This window comes from Idiotropiscis lumnitzeri, chromosome 10, assembly GCF_059441095.1.
Source record: "Idiotropiscis lumnitzeri isolate Australia: NSW breed Sydney's pygmy pipehorse chromosome 10, RoL_Ilum_1.0, whole genome shotgun sequence".
Lineage (NCBI taxonomy): Eukaryota > Metazoa > Chordata > Actinopteri > Syngnathiformes > Syngnathidae > Idiotropiscis > Idiotropiscis lumnitzeri.
The window spans coordinates 2441096-2462814 of NC_142400.1; the positions used below are offsets into that span (position 1 = coordinate 2441096).

The following is a 21719-nucleotide window of genomic DNA, read 5'->3' on the forward strand; positions in this document are numbered from 1 at the left end:
TGTAAGAGAGAGAATAGCAGAGGTCTGTTTGTTTACATAATGTCCTGGAGGAGGCCTTATCTGCAGCCACCACTCACGCTGAGATTTCAAGACTTTCTTCATCAACCAGCCTACGTGCACGTGTTTGTATGCGCGTGCGCGTGTGTTTCACGGGCCCATTGTTTCAGCCAAATGCCTCCCGAAAGATCCACACTGATTTTTTTTTTTTTGCCCCCTACTTTCCTCCGCTTCATTAGAAAGACGAGATCTGATTTTTTTTAAAGGCAGCACTTCAAATCTGCGCACTCTTATTTTGGCGCAGTCGTTAAACTTGATAAAATGTTAAAATAAATAAGTAAAGTTACACCGGTTCGAATTGTAATTGGCTCTGAGCGATTACGTGTGTATATTATGGGATATCGTGACCCTGTTGTGTGTGTGACTAATGACGCATTTCATGCACATTCGTTGCAAAAAAGAGTTGTTTGTTTTAGGAAAATAATAATGATTAAATGTCAAAATAAACTAAATTCCAAAAACCAAAAAAAGTCCGTTTGTCCGAATAATTCAAAACGACAATGGCAAATATTTCCATTACTGGTTTTGCGGATATAGCATTTAAAAATGGAAAAGAGTTGTCGATGTGGTTTTACATATTTGAATGTTACTATTTTCTGCCATGTTAGCTCGAATTATATTGCTTGTATTTTGCCTCACTTGGTTGTAATGACTTATATAGCGCTGTTATTTTTTTTTAATGTGATCAATGATGTAAAATATTTCTATTTCTGTAGTTCATGTTTCAAATGAATCTCAAAGTGTAAAAAAATATATATTTGACTGGATTATACTTGAACATAAAATGGATCATAAATGTAAAAAGTATTGTGGATAAGCACAATTAAATATAAATATGTTGATCGAACGATTAAAATGACATTGGTTTGTCTCAACAATTAAAAAAAGAAAGAAATTAGGTTTACTTTCCTCTTATAGAATAGATACAAATAGTTACGTAAAATATGGTTATTAATTTAATCATTCAATTAAAAAAAAGTCTGTTTAAAAGTTGCCTACACAAATGTGAAGTATACACATTCGATTTCGAAATACTCTTCATGAAGACTAAAAGATGTTTATGAATGAAAGTAATGGGGGCTCTGGTCGGGGGGCGCCACGGGGTTGATTGTCTGTGACGTCACGACCGCGGTGGTCACGACTCGGCCTGCCCCTCCCACCCCGTCCGCTTTGCTCTTATAACGGACCCGTCCCACCACAGACGAGCTTTCCTTTCCCTTCACTTCACTTCACTTCTTTTCACTTGACTGGGACACGGACCAACATGTACTGGGACTCCGCCATCAAGCCCGACACTAAAATAAAGGTATGACGTCATTTGCTATATAAAAAAAAAAATCTTTTAAATGAATGATTCATTTTTTTAAACTGATTATCGCTAGATGGAGGTGTGCCAGGGTAACTTCTACTCGGAGGACTTTCGATCCCAGGAGGTGCCGGCAGGGTTTGACTTTGCATCTTTTGGTGAGTTTTTCTTTTCTTTTTTTTAGGGGTGGGTGTAATTTTGATGATGATGCTTTTTAATTCGTATGAGGATGATGACGATTACGGGCCAATTGTTTATGCAGCCGGCTTCCTGTGAGCCTTGAAGGACACGGGAAATCGTTTCCCAGTCGGCATCATCATCACATCTGTCAGAGCTTTTTGCAATGAGGCCTTGACACATGTGAGGGTGAGGCGATATTAATGTGTGTGTGTGTGTGTGTGTGTGTGAGGGAGTGAATCAGGGTGGTCAAGTTAAAGATACCCTCCCCTGGCTAATCCTTTCCTCCAGACTTCCTCCTCCAACAGATTTAGAGTGCATGTCCCCCCCTCCCTCCATCACTACGCTGTCACACTCCCTCCACTGGTGTTTCCTCCACGCTCTTCCTACCCCGTTTCCTCCATCCATTCAGCTGCAGGGGGGAAAAAAAAGTGCAGCCTACGCTGATTGGATGGTAAACAAATGCCCCAACTCCCGCTTCACTAATAAGTGTTTAGTCTAATTGCTCTAACAGCAGCCCCCCCCACCTCATCCCATGATGCGTGTTTTGTTGTTTGTGCAACGGACACTTGATTAGGTACAGTCGAATGTTTCTCCAGAACCTCCAAAGTTAAAAAAGAAAAAAAGCCTTTCAACATGTTCATTATGATGAGTAAGCCGGAAGGAGTTTTCAGAGCAATACTACCATCTAGTGGCATTTTATAGCTATTGCAAGTGTCATGTCTACAGTGTCGTTTCGAACCTACCCATCCATTCTCTCATTTCCAGCTCTATGGTAATCATCTCACACTTTTAACCCACCATTTTGTGCACGTGAACGCACACACACAAAATCAGTTCTGTTGTAAGTTAAAAAAAAAAGGCGTAAAACTATTTGAAGAATTACTACAATGTTTTCCTAATATGGGCGTATGAATCTTGCCTAATGTGTGTGTGTGTGTGTGTGTAACCTCCAGACTACCCTGGTGAAGATGTGTCTTTTCTGTTAGACAGCAACAAGGCGCCCACGCAGCCGCCGCAGTACCCGCTGGACAGCTGCTATGCGGAGCCACCAAAAGGTCACTAAGAAATAGAAGATATAATATAATATAATGTGGGATGCGTTCAAATGCGCTCAAATTAATTTGTTTTTTAATTTTGGGGTTTCATTTGTATTTCGCAGTTAACTCAAGCGACAGCTACCCCTTCAACCTGGACTCTTTCCAGGAGTTCAGCTGGTGGACTTCTTATCCACAAGGTGAGGCTTCGTTTCAAATGAAGACATTTAGAAATAAACATTCAGATTTTAATTGAAACCACCCAGTTTTAAACGTTACTAAGCTCACTTTCCCTCCATCAGATGGGCTGATGGTGGAGCAGCCCCAAGCGGGCGCCTACCAGGAGCCAGGAGCCAACCAGAGCTACCAGAGCCTGTTGCCCCAGAGCGGGCAGTTCAGTCCGGCCGCGGAGGGCAGCCACAGCCCCTTCCCGAGCGTCAAAAGCGACACCGACTCGGGCTACTCCCGCCACTCGGCCGACCTCTTCCCCGACTCGGACGGCCAGAGGAGAGCCTTCTGGTCCGAATACTCCCCGGCCGGCTTCGGCGGCCCCCTGCCGCACCCGCCCACTCCCTCCATTTGCCCCGCCCCCGCCAACGCCAGCCCTCAGCCGTCAGAAAACTACTACCCTCGTGTGGCCAAGCGCAAAAACCTCCAGCGACCCGAGAGGGACAGTCACATGGCCGCTATGTCCGCTTACCCAGGTTTGTGCTGCTTTTTTTTTTTTTTTGTATCATGTTTTAACAACGGTTGCCGTGGTAACGGTAATGGACGTATTTTCACGTGATTCTTGTCAGGTTCGGGCCCGATCCAGCTGTGGCAGTTTTTACTGGAACTTCTTCTGGACTCTGCTTGTCGCACCTTTATTTCCTGGACGGGGGACGGCTGGGAGTTTAAGATGTCCGACCCCTCTGAGGTAAGTCTTGTCGCTCATTTCTTGCGGCATGTAGAGAGACATCAATTCCGAGGGAGGCCTTGATTTTTCAAACGGCCTTTTGCAATTCTATGAAATCAACGTTATTGAGCGTATTTCCTCATATGATGTCTATATCTGAATCTCTTTTGAAATTGTTCGACTCCACTTTTTGTCTTTCCCTCCACCTGCAGGTCGCCAAGCGCTGGGGCCAGTGCAAGAACAAGCCCAAAATGAACTACGAGAAGCTGAGCCGGGGCCTTCGCTACTACTACCACAAGAACATCATCCACAAGACGGCGGGCAAGCGCTACGTCTACCGCTTTGTCTGCGACATGCAAGGCATGCTGGGAAAGACGGCGCAGGAGGTACTGAGCAGCCTGAACATTTTACCCGCCGCCGACAGCACAGAGTCATCTACGTCGGAGTTCAGCAGCGAGCGATGGGATTAAAAAAAACAAAACAAAACAAAACTGAGTACTATGGACCCATATGAGTAATGTCATGTACATAAAAAGTGACATTTGTTTTTGTACAAATTCACCGTGAGGTGAGGTGAAATTGTGGTGGAAATATTGAGCATGTCAAGCTCAGGGCAAAGCACGACAAAGAGGAACTTGACGCCACATCTTCCACGATGGTAATTAAGCAAGGAGTGTAAGGGCCACACTGAAAGGATCAAGAAAAAAATGCTTTTGCACTCAGGTTGAGGTCATAGAATTTTGTTAACAGAGGAAAATTCTTACATTTCTGAGAAGAAAGTTATAAAATGAAGAAAAGGTGCATTATTTACACAATGATTGCAATTTGTGAGAAAAAGATTGTGACAATTTTAGAAGACTGACGTTGCAAAAATAGAATTACAAAAAAAAAATGCAATTTTACGTGCAAAAAAAAAAATTGTGACTTAAGTCATTATCTGATATGAATTTTTTTTGTGAATGAAGTCATAATATTTTTACTGGAAATTTGAGAGATGTCAAAATTTACATTTTAAGAAAAAAAAATCCTTTCACGTGAGCAAAGTCGCCTTTTTCTGACACGCAGTTTTACGAGAAAATAGCGTTATTTTCCGAGATGGCGACAGTTTATATTATTATATGAATACATTTGCAATAAGAAAACGTCGTGAAAAATAATAAAAAATGAGACAAGTCACAATTTTACAACTATATTTTTTTCTGTTACGCAACAAAAACAAAAAAACGGCTTTCATTTTATGAGAATAAATTGTCACAAAAGTTAAAGCAACTTAATTTTTTGTAGGTAGTCGCAATAAAATGTGCAGTTTTACAAAAAAAAATTTAAAAAAAACATTCTCAATGTCTGCATTGTCAATTCCCCCATAAAAATGTGTATTTTAATTTTGGGAATAAACACAATATTTGAGAGGGCGAATAAAAAAGTGATAAAATTGACATTTTCCGAGAATAGTCCCAGTAAAAATTTGAACCCACGGAAAATGACTTTTGAATTTCTTTAATTACAATTTTGTGTGTGTGTTGTGTGTGTGAGACCCTTACACCACATAACTTCCTGTTGTTTCTAGTGACAAAAGTACTTGTAAATAGTGTTGATACAGTGGAGTTTTGTGCATTTATTATATTTTTTATATGTATACAGAACTCAGGTCTACCTCTATTGTCTAATTCCAATGAATAAACTCAAGTGATTCCCACATTTGCTGTGTGAATGAATGCGCTCGAGTGTCCAGCGTGGACGTTCTGGTTGGTGAATTAGCGGGCCCGCTTGGTGTGACCCACCCGCCTTAAACCCAACAATCTCATGGACTGCAAGGGAAGAAGAGCGGGTTCACATGGAGATGGTGAAATGCTGCCAGGAGCATCGATAGCCATGATATAAAAATAAATAATAAACTGGTTCTTCTGCCAACAGTACACTCTGCCGTCCAATTGTCCCAGGACAAAGAATGGCCCTTCTTTGACTAGTCCATCCACTTTGCATTTAGCAAAACTTTTTGTCATGTTGCTGGATAAAGTCTACGTCTAGCAGTCTGTTGCTCCAAGTGTGTCATGCTTCTGATTGTGTATTGTCGCGTTTCGTAACGTCCAAGGCCACGCACTCCATTGGGACCTCCACCTGGACAGATCCCATTGGAGCTTTTAATCCAGGTGGGCTGTCCCTGAATGCACGGCGGCAACAGGTCCGGCACCAGAGGGCGACATCCTCTCTTGTGTGGTGCCAGGAGTATCCGATTTGAAGTCTGGCCTAGTCTGCTCTACACCAAAATGTCCGTCCATGGCCCCGTCATGTATCTGTCTCATCACTGCCAAACTATGGCCCTTGTAAATTCAGTTTTTTTACAGAGTTGCTATTGAAGCGTGAACCTCACGTTGAAGTCCGACCATTTTGCGACTCCTCCCTTCCTGTTCAACGGACGCACTTTTCCTAGACCCCTCCCCCTCCCTCTTCGAACACAGCATTACTGCCTCTTGCGGAACGCGAACGCAGTAGGAAATTAAGGTAATATAATCGCATTGAATAAAGCCTAAATCATTTATATTGTGTAACTGACATTTATGGTTCGACTGTGTTATGAGATGACCATATTCTGTAGTAGTTTTTCGCGGTTTTTTTTCGAGGATCGCTTGGATTCGGTGCTGCGTTCAAAGTTGCTCGAAAATACGCGACCCTTGCTCGAAATTCAAGTACTACCATCAAGTCATAAGTTTAAAAAATTTACTCTATATGTGTGTGTGTTTGTGTGTGTGCTGACTATCGAGGTTCGTGATTGTGTACCGTCGATCGACGGGAGAAAGAAACGAAAGTGAAAGTTGTACAATCGTAAGGACGTGTTCACAGACCTCTCCTTTTTTTCCCGGCTCGAAGATGCTCTCCAAAAAGCTGTTGATCATGGAGACGCTGGAGAACTTGTCCACGACGGACTTTGGAAAGTTCGCCATGGCTCTGGTGGCCCGCGGCGGTGACCGAAAGGTTGCGCTCAGCAGGGTGGAGGGCAAGAACTTCATGGAGTTAACCCTAGTGTTGGTGTCCACTTTCACCGAGGACCAAGCTGCAGCCGTCACCTCCGAACTGCTGAAGATCATCAAGTGCTTCAATGATGCCAAAATGCTCGGTAAATATCTGGATTGTTTCCGTTATTTTTTTTGGTCTTGGAAAAAAACTAAAAACATAAAACATATGGTGTGAAAGTAAAGTATGAATTTGATAACTTATGCAGAAGTATTACTGTTTTCGCCGAATTATTTTTTATTTTTTTATATGGTATTTTTCCGACATTATTTTCATCACTTTTTCTGCTATTATTATTGTTATTAACTAATATTTTCAATGTTTTAATTATAGTTTAGAAAACTTGCCTTTTTTCATTATTTTTTTCATTTATGTCATCTCATGTTTGAGCCTTTTCTACATCATTCACATCCTATATTCTATATTGGTTTCATATTTGGGTATTAGTATAAGAAGTGCAAATCTGACATATTTTCACAATGTTTTGTCAGATAACAAGATTGCCGAACTGTTCCCGGAGGTGTCTAGCACAAGTGGGTCTTTGCCTTCTAATTTGATTCCATTTCATTCGTTTTGTTTGGCAACGTCCTTAATTAGGACTTCAAATACTCAAATTGCACAGTGCAAGCGCCTAAACTTGAATTGTTCATATTTCCAGCAGCAGCAGCAGCAGCAGCAGCAGACCAAGCTGGAGCCGCGGGTGACACGACATGCTCCAGTGGTAAGGATGTCCACACCATTTTTGACTCACTAATTGTATTTTTTTTATATTTGTATGTATGTGAAAAGCATATTTGTGCACAGTGGAACCTCGGTTCTCGAACGACTCTGAGGTCGAACAAATCGGAGTTCGAACAAAAAAATAGAGAACTTCTTGCTTCGCAGTTGGAACAAACCTCGGAGTTCGAACGGCGGTATGACGCGTGAGTGCGTCCGCGAGGGTGGGATGCTGAGCGGCGTACGGGTGTAGATCGCTCTCTTTATGACCAACTGTTGTCGCGTGCGGACGTGCCGCGTTTTGCTCTCGCGTTTTATATCGGTGTACGAAGTGATTTAGCCCCAAATCATGTCTCCAAAGAAAGTCAGTGCAAGCAGCAAAGGAATGGTTTCGGTTGTTCGAACAATTCGCTTTTCGAACAGGGTTCTGGAACGGATTATGGTCGAGAACCGAGGTTCCACTGTACATATATGTATAGCTACCTTTGCATCACACTTTTCTTGTGGTGTTTTTGTAATGTTGGTATTATTTTGTTTTCCTATTTTTTGCCACATTTTTCCGATATTGGTTTTATTTTCTCAAATAGTCGTGTATTTTTATTTGTTTTTGGAATATTTTGTCCAACATTAGTGTCCTTTTTCCCCTAAATGTTTTCCGTCACATTATTTTATTTTCTAACACTGTAGGATTTTTTTCCCTAACATTTTCTGCATTTTTTGTAATAATAATCAGATTTTTTTCTTTTATAAAAACTGTTTTTTTTTTTACCTCATTCTTTTTTTTGGAGTAATCTTTTCGCCATTTTTTATTTTTAGAAAATGAACCGTAACATTTGGTTTGGGTGACGTGCGAGTGTACCTATTTTTTTTTAACAACCGTTCCTGATGTTTTGTCCCTCAGAGGAGCACTTTGTGGATACGCACAAACTGGAGCTGATCCAGCGCGTGTGCAACATTAATCCCATTCTGGATGTCCTGCTGGAGAGGAAGGTCATCCAGGACGAGGTCTACGATCAAATCAGCGCCGAGCTGATCAACCAGAACAAGATGAGGCTGATCTACAAGCTGGCTCTCAAGTCCGGCAGCAGTGCCAAGGACGTCCTCTTTGGAAGCCTCAAGAAGCACGAACCGTACCTCGTTAAAGACCTTGAGGGAAAATAGTACCGCTAGATGTCAGATGGCGACGTTAAAGTACCAGTCCAGCCAAGATGGCCCATTTTTTATTAACGAGCTCAGTTTAAATTTTTTTTAATTCGGAAACTTGGAAATTAGTTCTCATGATTTTTTTTATCCATTCTTTTTGGAGTAATTAGCAAATAAGTGACCTACTTTTAATGAGGAATGTGTTGATTTTCTCCGGCCGTGACGTGGCAGCTCGGCTGGGTCCAGGTCCTCATTTTTTCACGTGTCAAAGACGAGCGTCTAAACAAAGCCAAAACTCGAAGACGAGTTTGTGGAAAGCACAGATCAGCGTTCGCTTCTGAGAAGCGGCACATACTCAATTGCCCGCCGAAGTTGTCGATGTGGCTCGGTGATGAATTGCTGCCTCTATTCGTGAATGCAATCCATCTTTTTAAAGATTTTTTTGGGGGGCTCACAGTTCACGTTCCATTTTTTTTTTAACAGGACCACCCCTTCAAAATCAGCTAATTTCAGCAAAGTTCGAAAGACGAGTGAGTTTTCACTCGTGGCGGCAGCACTTCATACGCTCCAAAACATCCAAAACTGCCTGAAGCCATCGAGAATGCGTCTCTTATTAGAAGTTAATGCCAACACGTGTGTAGAGCTGGGCACTTGACCCTTTTTGGTCAGTCAGTCCCCCGCCCTCCAACCGTGACTTGGGCACCCTTCCGGCCTTGACCCTGCGGCATTATTCATAAAAATTGTCGGCCCATGACCCCGTTCCGTTTTTTTTTTGTTTTTTTTTTAAATCAATTTTAAATATGAAGAAAATGTGAGAATTTTTTTTTTTTTTTTAATTGTTCATTCATTTCAATTTCTACATTTTTTTAAGGATTTAATTAAACTTTTTTCAATCTTAATCTTGTGTCATTTTGGCTGTTGTCTTGACCAATGAAGACGAGGCGTCCCTCTTTTGTCTCAACACCTGCAAGAAGATGAGCACAGCAAATAATGAGCATGAATTCACCTCAACAACATGTGGCGTGTCAGCGAACCCGCCGTGAGACGGCTACTGTGTCTCGGGCTCGGAAGCAGGTTCTGGATCTGGCTCAGAAATGGACTTTGAAGTGATCTCAGAATCAGCGCCAACAGCTGCGGGAGCGCAAATGCAGATCGTTTGTAGCCAAGGCGGACATCAGACGCGGACAGAACTGCGCAGAAGACGTTTTACTTACGAGCTGGAGTGTATTTGGCTGCAAGGGAAGAAGACAAAGTTCCGGTGACTTTTCCTTCTCAAATCTTGCTGTCAGACAACCGCTCACCTTGTCTGCTTTTGTGACGCTTGACGAGGAACACGAGCAGCGGCGCCAGCAGAGCGAGGAACGCCGACGGAACGCCGACGGCCAGCATGATCTTTCTGGCTTCTTCCTCTAGATGAGATCAAAAGAGCAAGACGTGAGAAGGAAGACGCGAGCGACACGCAAGCATTGCGTTGCGGCTGACCTTGGATGCGCGCGTTGCTCAAGACGCTACGTTTGTCCAGCTGGGTGACCACGTCGGCGTTGACGCCGGACAGCCGGAAGACGCATTCGTAGACGCCCTCCGCGTGGGCTGTCGGCTTGGCTCTCAGGTGAGCCGTCGTCTGGAAAGTTCCGTCGTGGTTGGGGAGGGTCTCGCCCATCTCCACAGCCTCGTGGAGCTCCTCGCCGTCTTTCCTCCAGAAAAGGTTGGATTTGTAGGGGTAGAAGCCTGTCGCATGGCAGGTGATCGGAGATGACGGCGTCTTCTGGAGTAAAGACACCACGGGAAGCTCTGCATGTGAAGCGACAACAATGAGTGAGACGGCAAAAGGGAGGCGAGAAGACAGGTTGCCACGGCAGCCTTTTTCCTCCAGGGGGCGGTCACGCACCTGTTCTCATTAGGACGTCCCTGCCGTAGCTCACATACTTCTTCAAGTAAGAAGGACAATGCTCAGTGTAATAATACTTCTTGTACTGATTGAAGGCGTCCCGTCGGTCCCACTTGTGTTTGGTGATAACAGCTTGTGGCTGAACGGCGATCCATCTCAGCGTCTCCAACTCAAACGACATGAAGTCTTCTCCATCGTAACTGATGTGATTCCAACCATCGTCTCATCGTCCCATTCGCAGCCAGTCATCGTCTGGATTATGTGGACACCTGAGACACACACGCACACACACACAGAAAAAAGAAAGTGATGTCATTTCCCCTTTCCAAACGAATCATTGAACGAATCTTCTGGAACGATTCTTTTTGATGAATTGATTCAAATGTTTCAGTTCACTTAAAAGAACTTTCGTGTACATCACGAGTGGCGGGTGCGCTGGAGGCTACCCTAGCTGTCTTTGGGCGAGAGGCGAGGGACACACCCAACTGGTCGCCAGCCAATCGCTGGGTGCAAATAGCCAAAAAAAAAACCTTCAAACTTCTACAGACAATGAAGCTCTTGTGATTGATTTTAGAACGTGGGAGGAACCCGGAGTACCCTGAGAAACCCCACGAATGCAAACCCCACACAGGATTTCAAACCTGGAGGTGGATATGCTAACCAGTCATCTAGTGTGCTGCGCCGGGACAATTTTTCAGACATTAACAATGCAGTGAGGGAAAAAAATGACAAAGTGTCCCTTATTAGCAGTCAGTCCCTTCTTACCCCAGATTATGGAAGTCAGGAAAAAAAAAAAACCATAAAAGCACATGAGATGTATTTTTCTCGTGGAAGTTGAAGTTCAACAAACCTCCAGAGTGGTTGAAGCGCTCCTTAGCAAGCTCAATGTCAACTCTGGCTTGCAGGTCATTACGAATATTGATCTGTGTGTTTCTCTCCCAGTAGTGTGGATCCACTGCAGTGATTTGTTCCATCCAGTCCTGTTTGGGTTTCATTTTCCTGCTCTTGCTGTCATAGTGAACAATCGGAACGCCGTCAACATAACCAACCACCGAGTACTCTGGCAAGTTTGGAATCTGAGAGGATGCCATGTGAAAATACACGAGCGAGTGAATCACTGAAAGAAAAGACAAACACAGTTTGTTTGTTCGGTGCACCCAAATCTACAACTATTCACATTTGATGTTATTGTCCAAAGGTGAAACATTTGAATGCTTGACATTTTTTTCTAGGAAACAATTTATCATTGCTGTTCTCACACAAACCAGATATTTGACTTTTTAGTTCATTGAAATAAGAAGGCATAAACATTAAGCTCATTCTTGCACAGAAACTGAAACATTTCCTTAAAATGTGTGCTTATTAATCATTTATAATATAGACGTCATTATTCGATATAAAAATTGACGCGTTTCCAAGTTTTTGTTGTGCGGAATCTCTGAGTTATCCTTGGCCACCCATGCCCTCCAAGTATAAAAGTCGAGCTCCGCCACTGAGTCATTAGCATCGAAATATGAAAAGCAGCTGATTGGGATAGTCAGCTTGTGCTCTTACCAGCCGCCACGACGTGGATTTGCACAGCCACCACAAAAAATCCCACAAAGTTCAACTTGAACATGCTGTGCTCCTTTCAGTCCAACGTCAAAGGGCAATGAACCGTTTCAATTACTTGCCCACCTCAACCAATAACAAGGCAGCCTCGCGATGATGTCACTTGCGTCTGATCGGGAGATCCTAACTCGTCGAGTTGGAAAAAAAAGACGGATGAAAAAAAAATCGTGTTGTTTGATGGCTCAAATTAATGTCGAGAGGAGAAGAAAAGCAGCACATGTGTTTCTTGAAGTTTGTGTTGAAACAGCGACGCTCACCTTCCTGCTCTGTGTGGGAGCGTCAAGGCCCGATGAAGCGCTTGGGCAGTTCGGGGAAATCACGTGACCAGAGGAGTTTATTCACGCAACACACAACATACGTGTACACAATATTATTTCTCTTGGGCCAGGAGTGTGTGTGTGCGTGCGCAGATATTTGATGATTTTACATTAATTGTGAGGTATTATTCAAGCAAGTACCTGTTAAAAGTGTTACCTTCCTCGATCAGGCTTGTGTCAGTTTTCTCAGTTCCAAACCGTGGTGAGGGCGAACTGACTGGGCAAACGGGTTTCTTTGCTATCCTTTTTACATTCAACACACATTTCTTTTCCGGGTCTCTCCCCCCATCACCAACATACGACACACGCCACATTGCTGTCCCATCCTAAGCCTGTAACAAAAGCTTCACTAAAAATGGTACTTGAAAATGGGATTATTCGCAATAAACGATTGTGTCGTTCGGGTTCCGGTGCTCCAGATGTCGCTGATGCACTTTTCTTAACAACTGCCGGTGAAAAGCGTGCCAACGAAGAAGACTCGGCCACCCAAAACAACCACAGCAGCAAGAAGGTAACCCAAATCCACCTCGTATTTGTCATTGAATGTGTTTTGTAGTTTGCAGAGAGCAGCGTTTGTGAGGATATGTTCATGGTCGCCGAAATTGGCGGTGAATTGACACTGTTTGGTGTACTTGTTTGGCCACAGCCTCGGTAGCTTCAAGCTAGTAAAAAGTATAGGACATCCGGGCTTTTTATGACGCCGCCGCTATAAATAGCCACAATTTATTCGAAATAAAAAATATTACCTATAGTAGGCATGTAAAATGGTTAGATGCTAAAAGAAAGTGTTTAGCCTGAAATGTCCTAAAAACGTCCCAGTTATTCTTAAATTTCGAAAATAAGGGTCAATTAACGTTCTGTGTTTTTCATTGAAACAAAATAAAAACACAAGACATGTTGTTCATAGGATACAAATCCTGTAACTTTTTGAATTCTTCAGATAGTCCATGAACGTTTCAGATGGTTATCGCAGCCTCGCTTGCCTATTCCAGTGGTCATCTCCAAGATTCATATTTAATTTGGCATTAATTAACCATTAATAAGTATGCTATCATCTGTTCATTTGGCCTCTGTTTTTTAGGTTCCAATTGCCCGATCACATCTTTCACGCAGTGGCAGTGTTACCAATTGCAAAAATAATTATGTGTAAATAAGTTCATGTCGTCCCCAAATCAGGCTTCGTTTAGTTCTGTTGCGATTTTCATAATGATGGCTGCTTAACATCATAGTGTATTTGCAGTTTAATCTTGTATTCTAATCTATTATACACATTTTGGGAGTGGAATCAATATTTTTTTTTTGGTGAGGGGGGGGCTACAGCAGAGTTGGGTCACTTGAGCCCTGTGTATAGCAAGTAATTACTGTACTTGGAAACCAGTCAAAAAGTCTGAAGTAGGCATAAAATCAGAACAGTGTTACAGTCGTGCTAATCCAGCCCACTTGCTTTTCCACTTTATGATTTATTTGCTCCATCCAGGAGTGCGTAGCAAGATGAGTTCCCATCTCCTGGTGTCTTGCAACTCCTGCCGCCATGCACCCCTCCTACTGCTTTGTTCTGGCCGGTCCTGCTGGCTCCGAACAATGAGCGGCAGACCTCACATCAGCGGCAGGCTTCGAGAAAGCTATCGGCTGCTGCAGCTGCCTGAAGACGAATCCATCAGCCCCGAGCAGGCGAAGGAGTCCTACCTGCGCCTCGCCAAGCGCTACCACCCAGACTCAGGTGCGCCTACCGCTGATGCGGCCCTTTTTGCCCGGGTGGAGGAGGCCTACCGCTCCGTGTTGGCACACGGCAGTGAGACCCGCCGTCGGGATGCGACGCAGGATGAAGATGAGGACAAGGAGCCGTCCACAGGTGTGGCCCCTCAGCATAGACACTACCTCAGCTACGAGGGCGTGGGCTCGGGTACCCCCAGCCAACGCGAGCGCCAGTACCGCCACTTCCGTGCTGACAGGGCCGCCGAGCAAGTTCTGGACTACCGGCAGAGGGAGCTTGAGAGGGCGGCGGCGGCTGAGGGGGCGCTAGTGGAGCGGGACATGCGACAGCGCAGCAGGAGTATTAAAATCACCCAAGCGCTGGAACGGCTGGTGGAGGACCTGATCCAGGAGTCCATGGCCCGGGGGGACTTCCGCAACCTCAGTGGCGCCGGAAAGCCACTCAACAAGTTCCAACACAACCCCTACGCCGACCCCATGACGCACAACCTCAATCGTATCCTCATGGACAACGGCTACCAGCCGCCCTGGGTGCTCATGCAGCGCGACATCCGCGAGGCCGCCGCTCACATCCGGGGCGAGCTGCTGGATGGTCGGGCCGGGCTGGGCGAACCCCTCGGCCCGATGGAGCGCCTCCGCTGGGAGGAGCTGTGCGCCCACGCTGAGGAAGAGCTGACGACGCTCAACAAGAAGGTGGACAGCTACAACCTGATCGTTCCCATGCTTCACATGCAAATGGTGCACTTCAGCCTGGCGCGGGAGGTGCGGCGTGCAGAGGAGGCCGCCGGACGGCGCCGACTTGAGCAGAGACAGAGAAGGAAAGAGGAGAGGAAGAGGGTCAATGCGGCCCATGTCGCTGCAAAGTCTGTAGGCACCAAGCGAGGACTGGTGTCGTGGGTGCAAAGTTGGCTCAAATGAATGAAAGGAAACTTCACTTTATTTCCATTTGCTTTCTGCTAAAATTATGACTTGAAAATTTTCCGCTATGGCTTTGCATTCCAAAGTCATTTCCAATCAGAACTGCCACAATATTTTCTCGAACACATTCCGATGTCGTAGAAGCATGCAGATGATGCAGTTGGACAGCCCACGTCTACAATTATGGGACTACGTCTTAAAATTATTGCAATAGGGCTTGCCCTTCAAAAGTTATTTGCAATTATAACAATCGGCCAACTAGGAAAGGAACTGCAGCAATCTTGGCTTTTGGACAGGCGGTTGATGATGTGGTGAATTCCCAGCTAGTTTTAAAAAAAAAATCGTCTTTATTGTTGTGTTATTTGTGCAAATTGACACAAATTGTCTATGTGGAAATACATACTGTCTTGAGCCCGATGCAAGTGGACTGTAACACCAGAGGGAGAATCCTGTATTTAAAAAAAAAAAAACCTCATGAATATGTTTTCATTGTAAGCGTGTATTTGTTTCACTGCTGTTGTTCCGGCCTTTGGTCTTCTGTCGCCGGGTTACAGATGACCACCGACGATGACATCTCTGTGACCCGTCGAGCCTGAGTCATGCCGGCCATAGACGGCGTCCGCTTCTGCCTCCAGTCTTGGGCAATGTACTGCTGGTATGGATCCTGGGAGCTCTCCAGCTTCTTGGAGCGGATGAAACTGAACATGACCGCGAAGGAGAAGAAGCTGAACATGCCGAACACCAGAAGGATGTAGAAGACTCCCTGGGATGTGGCTGAGGTGTTGCTGTGGTTCTGTGGCGGTTGTGCGGTGGTTCTGTTGAGGCAGTGATGCAACAAGGACAGAAGCAAGGAACTCAACTCAGTGTCGTTGAAGTGAGACATGGCCGCCATCTGCTGGACGCTTCGATAACTGCAAGGTGAGCACAATACAGCAGGTTTGCCTTTTTGTGGTCAACATGTGGTCTGTCTTTTCTAGGACTTTTCATCAGTGCTACTCACCGGGCAGCGCACTTCCTAACCAAGTGGGAAACAAAAATTCTATTTTAAATATGACGAAATATATGCCCTTGCTGAAACATTTTTTTAATGCATTTATTAAATATCCACTATGCTAACCCAACATCAAAATAACCACATACTGCATTTATTTATGTGCCAAAGGCTCCCTTGCATTTAAAAAATAACATTCAAGGGCAGCACAAAACTGCTCAACAATAAATCAACATGCATCAGTGCAAGTGAGACGTTTGCCATCCAGTGGTGTTTGGTGGTATTACAAATTAAAAATAGAATTCGCAATTTGGCACCTGAGGATTCACAGTCGCCAATATTTTTTTAAATGTTGAATTTTTCCTGGGTTCTTTTTTCCAAGGATTTTCCACATCTCCATGTTTTTCATTAGAAAACGAAAATTTGAGGTTTGCACAAAAAAAGCACAAATTCTAGTAATCAATATATTATTAATTGTACTTATTATACCTCAACATATGCATTGTCATTAATATATCATTTACATGCTCGACAATGGATGATTAAAAATTGACTAACATTAAAAATTTTATTTTATTTTTTTAAATCTATGAACTAACTTCTTTTTTTTGCCCCTGCAGCACCCCACCCCCACAGCTCCGCCAGTGACTAAACGACATTTATATAGCTTTGTTCTATAGTGTAGATTGGAAATGACAAGATGTAATTCTTTTAGTGGACCGCAATTACATTTTTAATGCCCCCCCCTCCCTATGTCACCTTTTTTGGTAAAAACAAGAGTTTTTTTTTTAATGTTTAAAGACTACTAAACTACCATCCTTGTATTCCGAGCCGTGTATTCAAATGTCAGTTACATGACAAAGTTCTAATAAATCAGTCATAAGCAAACAAACAAATCTTTCCTTTCTGCGTGATATGCTGTCTTAATTTTAGTGTGAATTTGTTGATAATTCTTCCTTTGCAGAAGGAAAAGCTTACCTGTCGGATGACTTTGCTTGTCTTCGTTCTATGGACCAAACTCAATTTTGCGCCCCCCGGAAAATGTAAACCCCCGCCCGCTCTGGGTCCTAAAGCTCCCCCAATTCCAGGCTGTCATCACGTTTAATGAAAACATTTGTTCTAATTCAACCCTGGTAAATAATATGTGAGGACACCATGATGCAAATTATAACCCTGTTCCGACCCCCCCCCCTCCGCATTTGATTAAGGCCTGTGTGAAATGACAGCTCAATGGCAGAACAATGCTTTCACTGTGCCACTGTGACCTCCACGTGTCCGTGAACGCACCATTTGAAGTCCAAAAACTTACACGGAGAGCTGGATGAAGAAAGAGATCCATACTGCACATACAGTGGAATAATTGTACAATAACTATCAAGTTGAATTAAGACACATAATGTGTGGTGTCACGCCAGTGTGATGATAACCCTAGAACAGAAAATGAAAGATCCCGTGACAGTAAAAAAAAAAAAATACAAATAAAATCGTGTCTGGCTGCCCAGCACAGATGTGCAAAAAAACGAAGAAAATCAATGACACAAATGAATTGTAACATAAACACAATTTTTTAAATAACATTTATTAAACTATTCCGCTTCATCTGATTTGACGCCATCGCAGTCTAGCAGTCTGCAACACACAAAAAACAAACAGATATTCTTTTAACATGCCACCAGGACTCTTTTTTTTTTCGGCGTGTTAGCAAGAAAACTATCGATTTGTCCAATTTAAGTAATAAATTGGGGCCGAAGGTCGTGCAATTTAGGATTCCGTGAAAACGTATTCTTATGAAATTATTTGTATGCGATTTAACAGTTTATTATTGTAGAATAATAACAAAATTTGGACTCCCTATAAAATTCCGACTTGTTCTCGTAAAATTATTTATTTATCTCTTGATAAAAATTCAACTAAAGACTCCGTTTAAAAATTACGCCGTGTCATCCGAAAATTGCAAATTTCTCGTGAATTTACAACCTATTGTCGTATTTTAACCAACAATTTATTGTTGGATAATCTATGCCAGTTTAAGATGTATACTTGTCAATTTACCATTTATAGTCACAAAATTCGGACTTGTTATAAAATTTTGGCTAACAACTCTTTCCCACATTTCTTTTCCATAAAATTACGACTTAACCTCATAAAATCACGATTCCCTCTCGTAATATTTCAACTAACGGTTTCTACTCCTGAAATGATGTATTCTTGTCGTACGTACTCCTTGTGAGCTTTGAGAGTTCTGCGAGCCTCGCGGGCGTCGATGTCGACGGACACTTTCTTGTAGCAGTAGACCACCACCACGATGAGCCACAACTGCAGAAGCACGATCAGCACATACATCACCATCTCCGACACCACCGCAGCCAGCTCCCGGTTGGCTTCGAAAAAAGATTGCAAAATTTAAATCAAATAAAACATGTAACACAAAAACATCATATCTCATGATCAGAAAATTTTACACCTCATCAATCTGGAAATTTGAGTATGTCTCATTCTTGCGGAATTAGTTTATTACAAGTTATTCTCGTAAGATTTTGACTGTTCTCAGAGAATTCTCATTGATCATTCTGATATCATAATTCTGCTCATTACTTATTCTTGATTTGCTCTATTGAAATGTGATTTATTCTCATATTTCAAATTTTTCACAAAAATAAGAACTCATTCTCAGAAAATTTTAATTTGACTTTTTCATGTAAAATCATATTTTTGTCATTTTTCAACTATTAACTTGTATCGTGATTTCGCTTTATACAATTCAGACTTATTCTCCTGAAATGATTTATTATTCTCATAATATTTTAACTGATGACTTATTCTCGTAAAATATGAGAATAATCTGTTCTGATAAAAATGTAAACTTTTTCCTGGAAAATGACAACTTATTGCTGTAATAATGACTTGTACTCGTACTATAATAATTTGTTCCCATGAAATTATGACCTCCCCCCTGAATTATTTACAATTTTTTGCAAAATCGCTACTTGTTCTCACACTTTTTGTCATAAAATTTCAATTTCCTTTTCATGAATAAGACATTCTTGAATTATTTCAACTCACAATTTGTTAATCTTGTCAAATTTTGACTTAACTCCTTCACTGCCATTGACGGGTATAGACGTCAAATTATTTATGTAATTTATTTTTTTAGTCATTTATTTTACCTGGCCTGGTAGTGAATGAGTTTTAATCTCTGAAAATTCTAATTTACGTTTGCAAAATTCCGACACATTTAAAGTCTCCATTTTGTAAAATGATTATTTGATTTTATAGTGCTGGTGGTTGTTCGTCTTTGTGCGCCGTGCGATTGGCCGGCAATCGTTCTCACCGGCGTCTACCACGTTGAGCTCCACCTCCTTCTCCACGCTGACGTGGTGTTGGAAGCCCGCCAGCAGGAGCGTTCGGCTGAAGGTGCACCGGTACGTGCCGGCGTCCCCGTAGCTGACGTTGCGCATGGCGATGGTGCCCGCCTGGATGTCCTCGCCCCGCGTGCCCAGCCAGTCCAGGCGCCCCATGAAGGCTTCGTCCTTCACATCAGCGCTCGGGTGCTCATAGTGGAAGATCTGGGGGATGAGTCAGCATATGTGTTGTCTTCAATAAATGAGGTGATTTTTTTTTTTTTTTGGTATAAGGATGTCCCTCATATTTGCTCGCAAGTCAAAGCAAAGAAATCATCCTAACGACGGCTCTTATCTCAAAAAGATATTGCTAACGGGACATGCAGTTCCACATGAAGGGAATTGTCCGCTGTAATCTCACATGCATGAAGTTTTCCCGTCCTTGAGGTCTGAAATGCCAGTCAACGGTGGTGATGGCGGACACTTCCTCTCGTTTCTTGCAGGAAATGCAGCCCAGCACGAATGGCTCGCCCTGCACGGCCTCCGTCAACGAGTCCACCTCAGTGCAGCCTCCAAGAGACTCGTACGCTACACGGACCAGCAGGGAAACAAAAAGATATTCCGGTACCGAATACTTCTCATCACTTAAGCAGTATATGTTTGCGGGAAATGCATCAGCAGAAATAGGTTTTTAATTCAAATAGTATGGAATGTTATTTAAAAAAAAAAACAGCCTAAATGAATTTAAGATTTTTTTTTAAATAATGTAATGCAATGGAAATAGTTAAAAATATATTAAAAATGCACAGAATATTTTGTAAATAATATTTTTTAAATTACCTCATTACTAAAAAAATGCATCTCAACAAAACTAAAAATATTTTTCAATGATTTGAGCAGCATAAATAATTTCAAATATACAATAGAAATATATCAAATATTTTAAAAAATAATATTTGGAATGATCAATAATTGAAAAAATATAACTATTATTTGAAAATGTTTTTGGAAATAATCGAAAACATTTGAATGATTTATCCTGGTTAAATAATAAAAAAAGAAAGAACAAAATTAATTGGATATCAAAATTGTGCAATTTGAACACAGATTTGACATTTTAATTTGCAAAGAATTGTGACAACGTAGTTTTGAAAAATGCATATGCTACAATATTAAAAGTTGTCAAATTATAATGTTACCACAAAACCACAAAAGGCCGCTAGGTGGCAGTATCGCTCTGTTTCCTATTTCATCTTCACGTTTGCGGGCATCTTCAAAAGGTGAGCAGTTGTACTTTATTTTACTTAGACTTTCTACGAGTGAACTCCTGACTTCTAATAAAAGTGTCATTTGACGTTAAAGCATGTGGGGGAACGGGGCTTTAAAATGTCTTTTTTATTTAGTCATATCTGGACTCACCAAGCAGACTGACGACTAAGAGGAGAGGCCACTGGACATGCACGAGAGCCATTGAACGAAATCCACTCAGGCAAATCATCCAGGCTCCATAAAGTCCCCAGTTTATGTAAAAAACAAGTCTAAGAAATATCAGGAAAAACAAAAAGTTGTTTAGCGAGTGGTTTGCCGTCTCCAAAGGGTACCCACTGCTGCGACTTTAAGGAGGTTATATTTAGAGGGTGTCAATAATCCCGAAAGCCAGCAGGGAATTTGAGATGACGAGATGCCCAAACGAGACCCCTGATGTCTCCATGATGCTCGTCTTGACAGACGGATGGCTGGATGGATGGCCTTCAAGTGTGTAAATGTGCACCTAATTACTTGGATATTTTAGACTTTTCCCTTGATATCACATGCTTTGTAATAATGTCACCATGTGGCCCACATATTATGAACACACACACACACACGCACATGTGTAACTAATGAGACCCACATCTACTATTAGCAGCATGAGAGAGAGAGAGGGAGAGATACTGACATGATTGTTGATCGCATTCTCGTGTTTTTCCCCGCTCCTGTTTTTTTTTTTTTGGCATCCTATACTACTCAGTTAAATGGTTCCCTTTTGGAAGTTTTCTCAGGGTCATAAATTTCAACACATCTTGACAGTTGGTGGGAATCCCACTTCGAATTTTGACAGACGCATCAGGTATGTGCTCTGATTCATAACCTTTACACCTTTAAGGTCACAAATTCAGTTATTGACAGAAGCTAGGTGCCATAAATCATAAACTTTAACCAATGAGGGTCATAAATCTTTTTTGGGGTAGAAGCTAGATATTATTAATCAGAAACCTGTTTGGTACATAAATCTCACTTCTGACAGAAGCCGGGGACCATCAATCGTATCCTTTATTATTTTTAAGTCAGGGGTGTTATTGCAGAGAGGATGTGAAGGCCTCATTTAGTTTAGAAAAGATTCACGTGGCCGATGCAAGGCGCGCAGTGGCGTGATTAACCGTAAACGCTCATCAAATAAAGATAAACGCAACATTTGGAGGCCTTGTAAGCTTTCGTCATGCGTATGTTTGTGTTTGGACACTGCGGGTCAGGGTTGATGTCATGTGATGTAACCAGATGACAGAGGGGGTGTGTGTGTGTGTGTGTTTTTTTGGGGGGGGCGTCCTTGCCTCTT

The 21719-nt window shown here is 42.5% G+C and overlaps 6 protein-coding genes across 13 annotated transcripts; 3 read left to right on the forward strand and 3 right to left on the reverse strand.

Moving 5' to 3' along the window:
• The first annotated feature begins 1258 nt into the window (after positions 1-1258).
• Positions 1259-4793, forward strand: etsrp (ETS1-related protein). Of its 2 annotated transcripts, none has more exons than XM_088307581.1 (7): positions 1259-1363; positions 1440-1521; positions 2497-2598; positions 2703-2777; positions 2880-3281; positions 3375-3493; positions 3685-4793. In XM_088307581.1, exons 1-7 carry the CDS (start codon positions 1322-1324, stop codon positions 3940-3942), a joined length of 1080 nt encoding a protein of 359 aa, XP_088163707.1. In that variant the 5' UTR covers positions 1259-1321; the 3' UTR covers positions 3943-4793. The 2 variants fall into 2 exon arrangements, with proteins under 2 accessions (XP_088163707.1, XP_088163708.1); XM_088307582.1 differs by having other exon boundaries at positions 2530-2598.
• A 900-nt stretch (positions 4794-5693) lies between these two features.
• pycard (PYD and CARD domain containing) lies at positions 5694-9243 on the forward strand. 4 transcript variants are annotated; one of them, XM_088307587.1, is made up of 5 exons: positions 5694-5974; positions 6341-6587; positions 6976-7017; positions 7140-7205; positions 8103-9243. In XM_088307587.1, the coding sequence occupies exons 2-5, from the start codon at positions 6341-6343 to the stop codon at positions 8360-8362; spliced, it is 615 nt and encodes a 204-aa protein (XP_088163713.1). In that variant the 5' UTR covers positions 5694-5974; the 3' UTR covers positions 8363-9243. The 4 variants fall into 4 exon arrangements, with proteins under 4 accessions (XP_088163713.1, XP_088163712.1, XP_088163715.1 ...); XM_088307586.1 differs by having other exon boundaries at positions 5694-5973; positions 6337-6587; XM_088307589.1 differs by having other exon boundaries at positions 5697-5973; positions 6337-6587; positions 7146-7205.
• On the reverse strand, positions 9115-12278 carry LOC148328582 (major histocompatibility complex class I-related protein 1-like). Its single transcript, XM_088307580.1, is given in 8 exon segments — positions 9115-9475; positions 9559-9576; positions 9646-9753; positions 9827-10135; positions 10233-10454; positions 10457-10501; positions 11083-11349; positions 11787-12278. Coding segments are annotated over 8 exon segments (1116 nt in total). The 5' UTR covers positions 11851-12278; the 3' UTR covers positions 9115-9392.
• dnajc28 (DnaJ (Hsp40) homolog, subfamily C, member 28) lies at positions 12240-19172 on the forward strand. Of its 4 annotated transcripts, none has more exons than XR_015845688.1 (3): positions 12240-12671; positions 13638-15709; positions 19059-19172. XR_015845688.1 is itself a non-coding variant. In XM_088307579.1 (2 exons), the coding sequence occupies exon 2, from the start codon at positions 13652-13654 to the stop codon at positions 14789-14791; it is 1140 nt and encodes a 379-aa protein (XP_088163705.1). In that variant the 5' UTR covers positions 12240-12671; positions 13638-13651; the 3' UTR covers positions 14792-15907. The 4 variants fall into 4 exon arrangements, 1 of the variants encoding a protein (XP_088163705.1); XR_015845686.1 differs by lacking the exon at positions 19059-19172 and adding an exon at positions 16403-16653; XR_015845687.1 differs by lacking the exon at positions 19059-19172 and adding an exon at positions 15769-15907.
• LOC148328584 (potassium voltage-gated channel subfamily E member 1) lies at positions 15239-15674 on the reverse strand. Its single transcript, XM_088307590.1, has one exon. It carries the CDS (start codon positions 15672-15674, stop codon positions 15300-15302), a length of 375 nt encoding a protein of 124 aa, XP_088163716.1. The 3' UTR covers positions 15239-15299.
• Positions 17199-20725, reverse strand: LOC148328585 (sodium channel regulatory subunit beta-1). Its single transcript, XM_088307583.1, has 5 exons — positions 20543-20725; positions 19545-19711; positions 19114-19348; positions 18004-18163; positions 17199-17411 (listed from the first exon to the last, which is right to left on the reverse strand). Exons 1-5 carry the CDS (start codon positions 20619-20621, stop codon positions 17369-17371), a joined length of 684 nt encoding a protein of 227 aa, XP_088163709.1. The 5' UTR covers positions 20622-20725; the 3' UTR covers positions 17199-17368.
• Between the last annotated feature and the right edge of the window lie 994 nt (positions 20726-21719).

What these genes read in the sequence shown, in the direction of transcription:
- etsrp (XM_088307581.1), top strand. Translation starts at nt 1,322, where the DNA reads ATGTACTGGGACTCCGCCATCAAGCCCGACACTAAAATAAAG. An exon ending in AGCCCGACACTAAAATAAAG is followed by an intron (nt 1,364 to 1,439) that starts GTATGACGTCAT and finishes GATTATCGCTAG; the next exon opens with ATGGAGGTGTGCCAGGGTAA. An exon ending in AGATGTCCGACCCCTCTGAG is followed by an intron (nt 3,494 to 3,684) that starts GTAAGTCTTGTC and finishes CTCCACCTGCAG; the next exon opens with GTCGCCAAGCGCTGGGGCCA.
- pycard (XM_088307587.1), top strand. Translation starts at nt 6,341, where the DNA reads ATGCTCTCCAAAAAGCTGTTGATCATGGAGACGCTGGAGAACTTGTCC. An exon ending in CCCGGAGGTGTCTAGCACAA is followed by an intron (nt 7,018 to 7,139) that starts GTGGGTCTTTGC and finishes TGTTCATATTTC; the next exon opens with CAGCAGCAGCAGCAGCAGCA. An exon ending in TGACACGACATGCTCCAGTG is followed by an intron (nt 7,206 to 8,102) that starts GTAAGGATGTCC and finishes TTTGTCCCTCAG; the next exon opens with AGGAGCACTTTGTGGATACG.
- dnajc28 (XM_088307579.1), top strand. Translation starts at nt 13,652, where the DNA reads ATGAGTTCCCATCTCCTGGTGTCTTGCAACTCCTGCCGCCATGCACCC.
- LOC148328584 (XM_088307590.1), bottom strand. Translation starts at nt 15,674, where the DNA reads ATGTCTCACTTCAACGACACTGAGTTGAGTTCCTTGCTTCTGTCCTTG.
- LOC148328585 (XM_088307583.1), bottom strand. Translation starts at nt 20,621, where the DNA reads ATGATTTGCCTGAGTGGATTTCGTTCAATGGCTCTCGTGCATGTCCAG. An exon ending in GACGGGAAAACTTCATGCAT is followed by an intron (nt 19,349 to 19,544) that starts GTGAGATTACAG and finishes CTCATCCCCCAG; the next exon opens with ATCTTCCACTATGAGCACCC. An exon ending in GCTCAACGTGGTAGACGCCG is followed by an intron (nt 18,164 to 19,113) that starts GTGAGAACGATT and finishes CTTTTTTCGAAG; the next exon opens with CCAACCGGGAGCTGGCTGCG.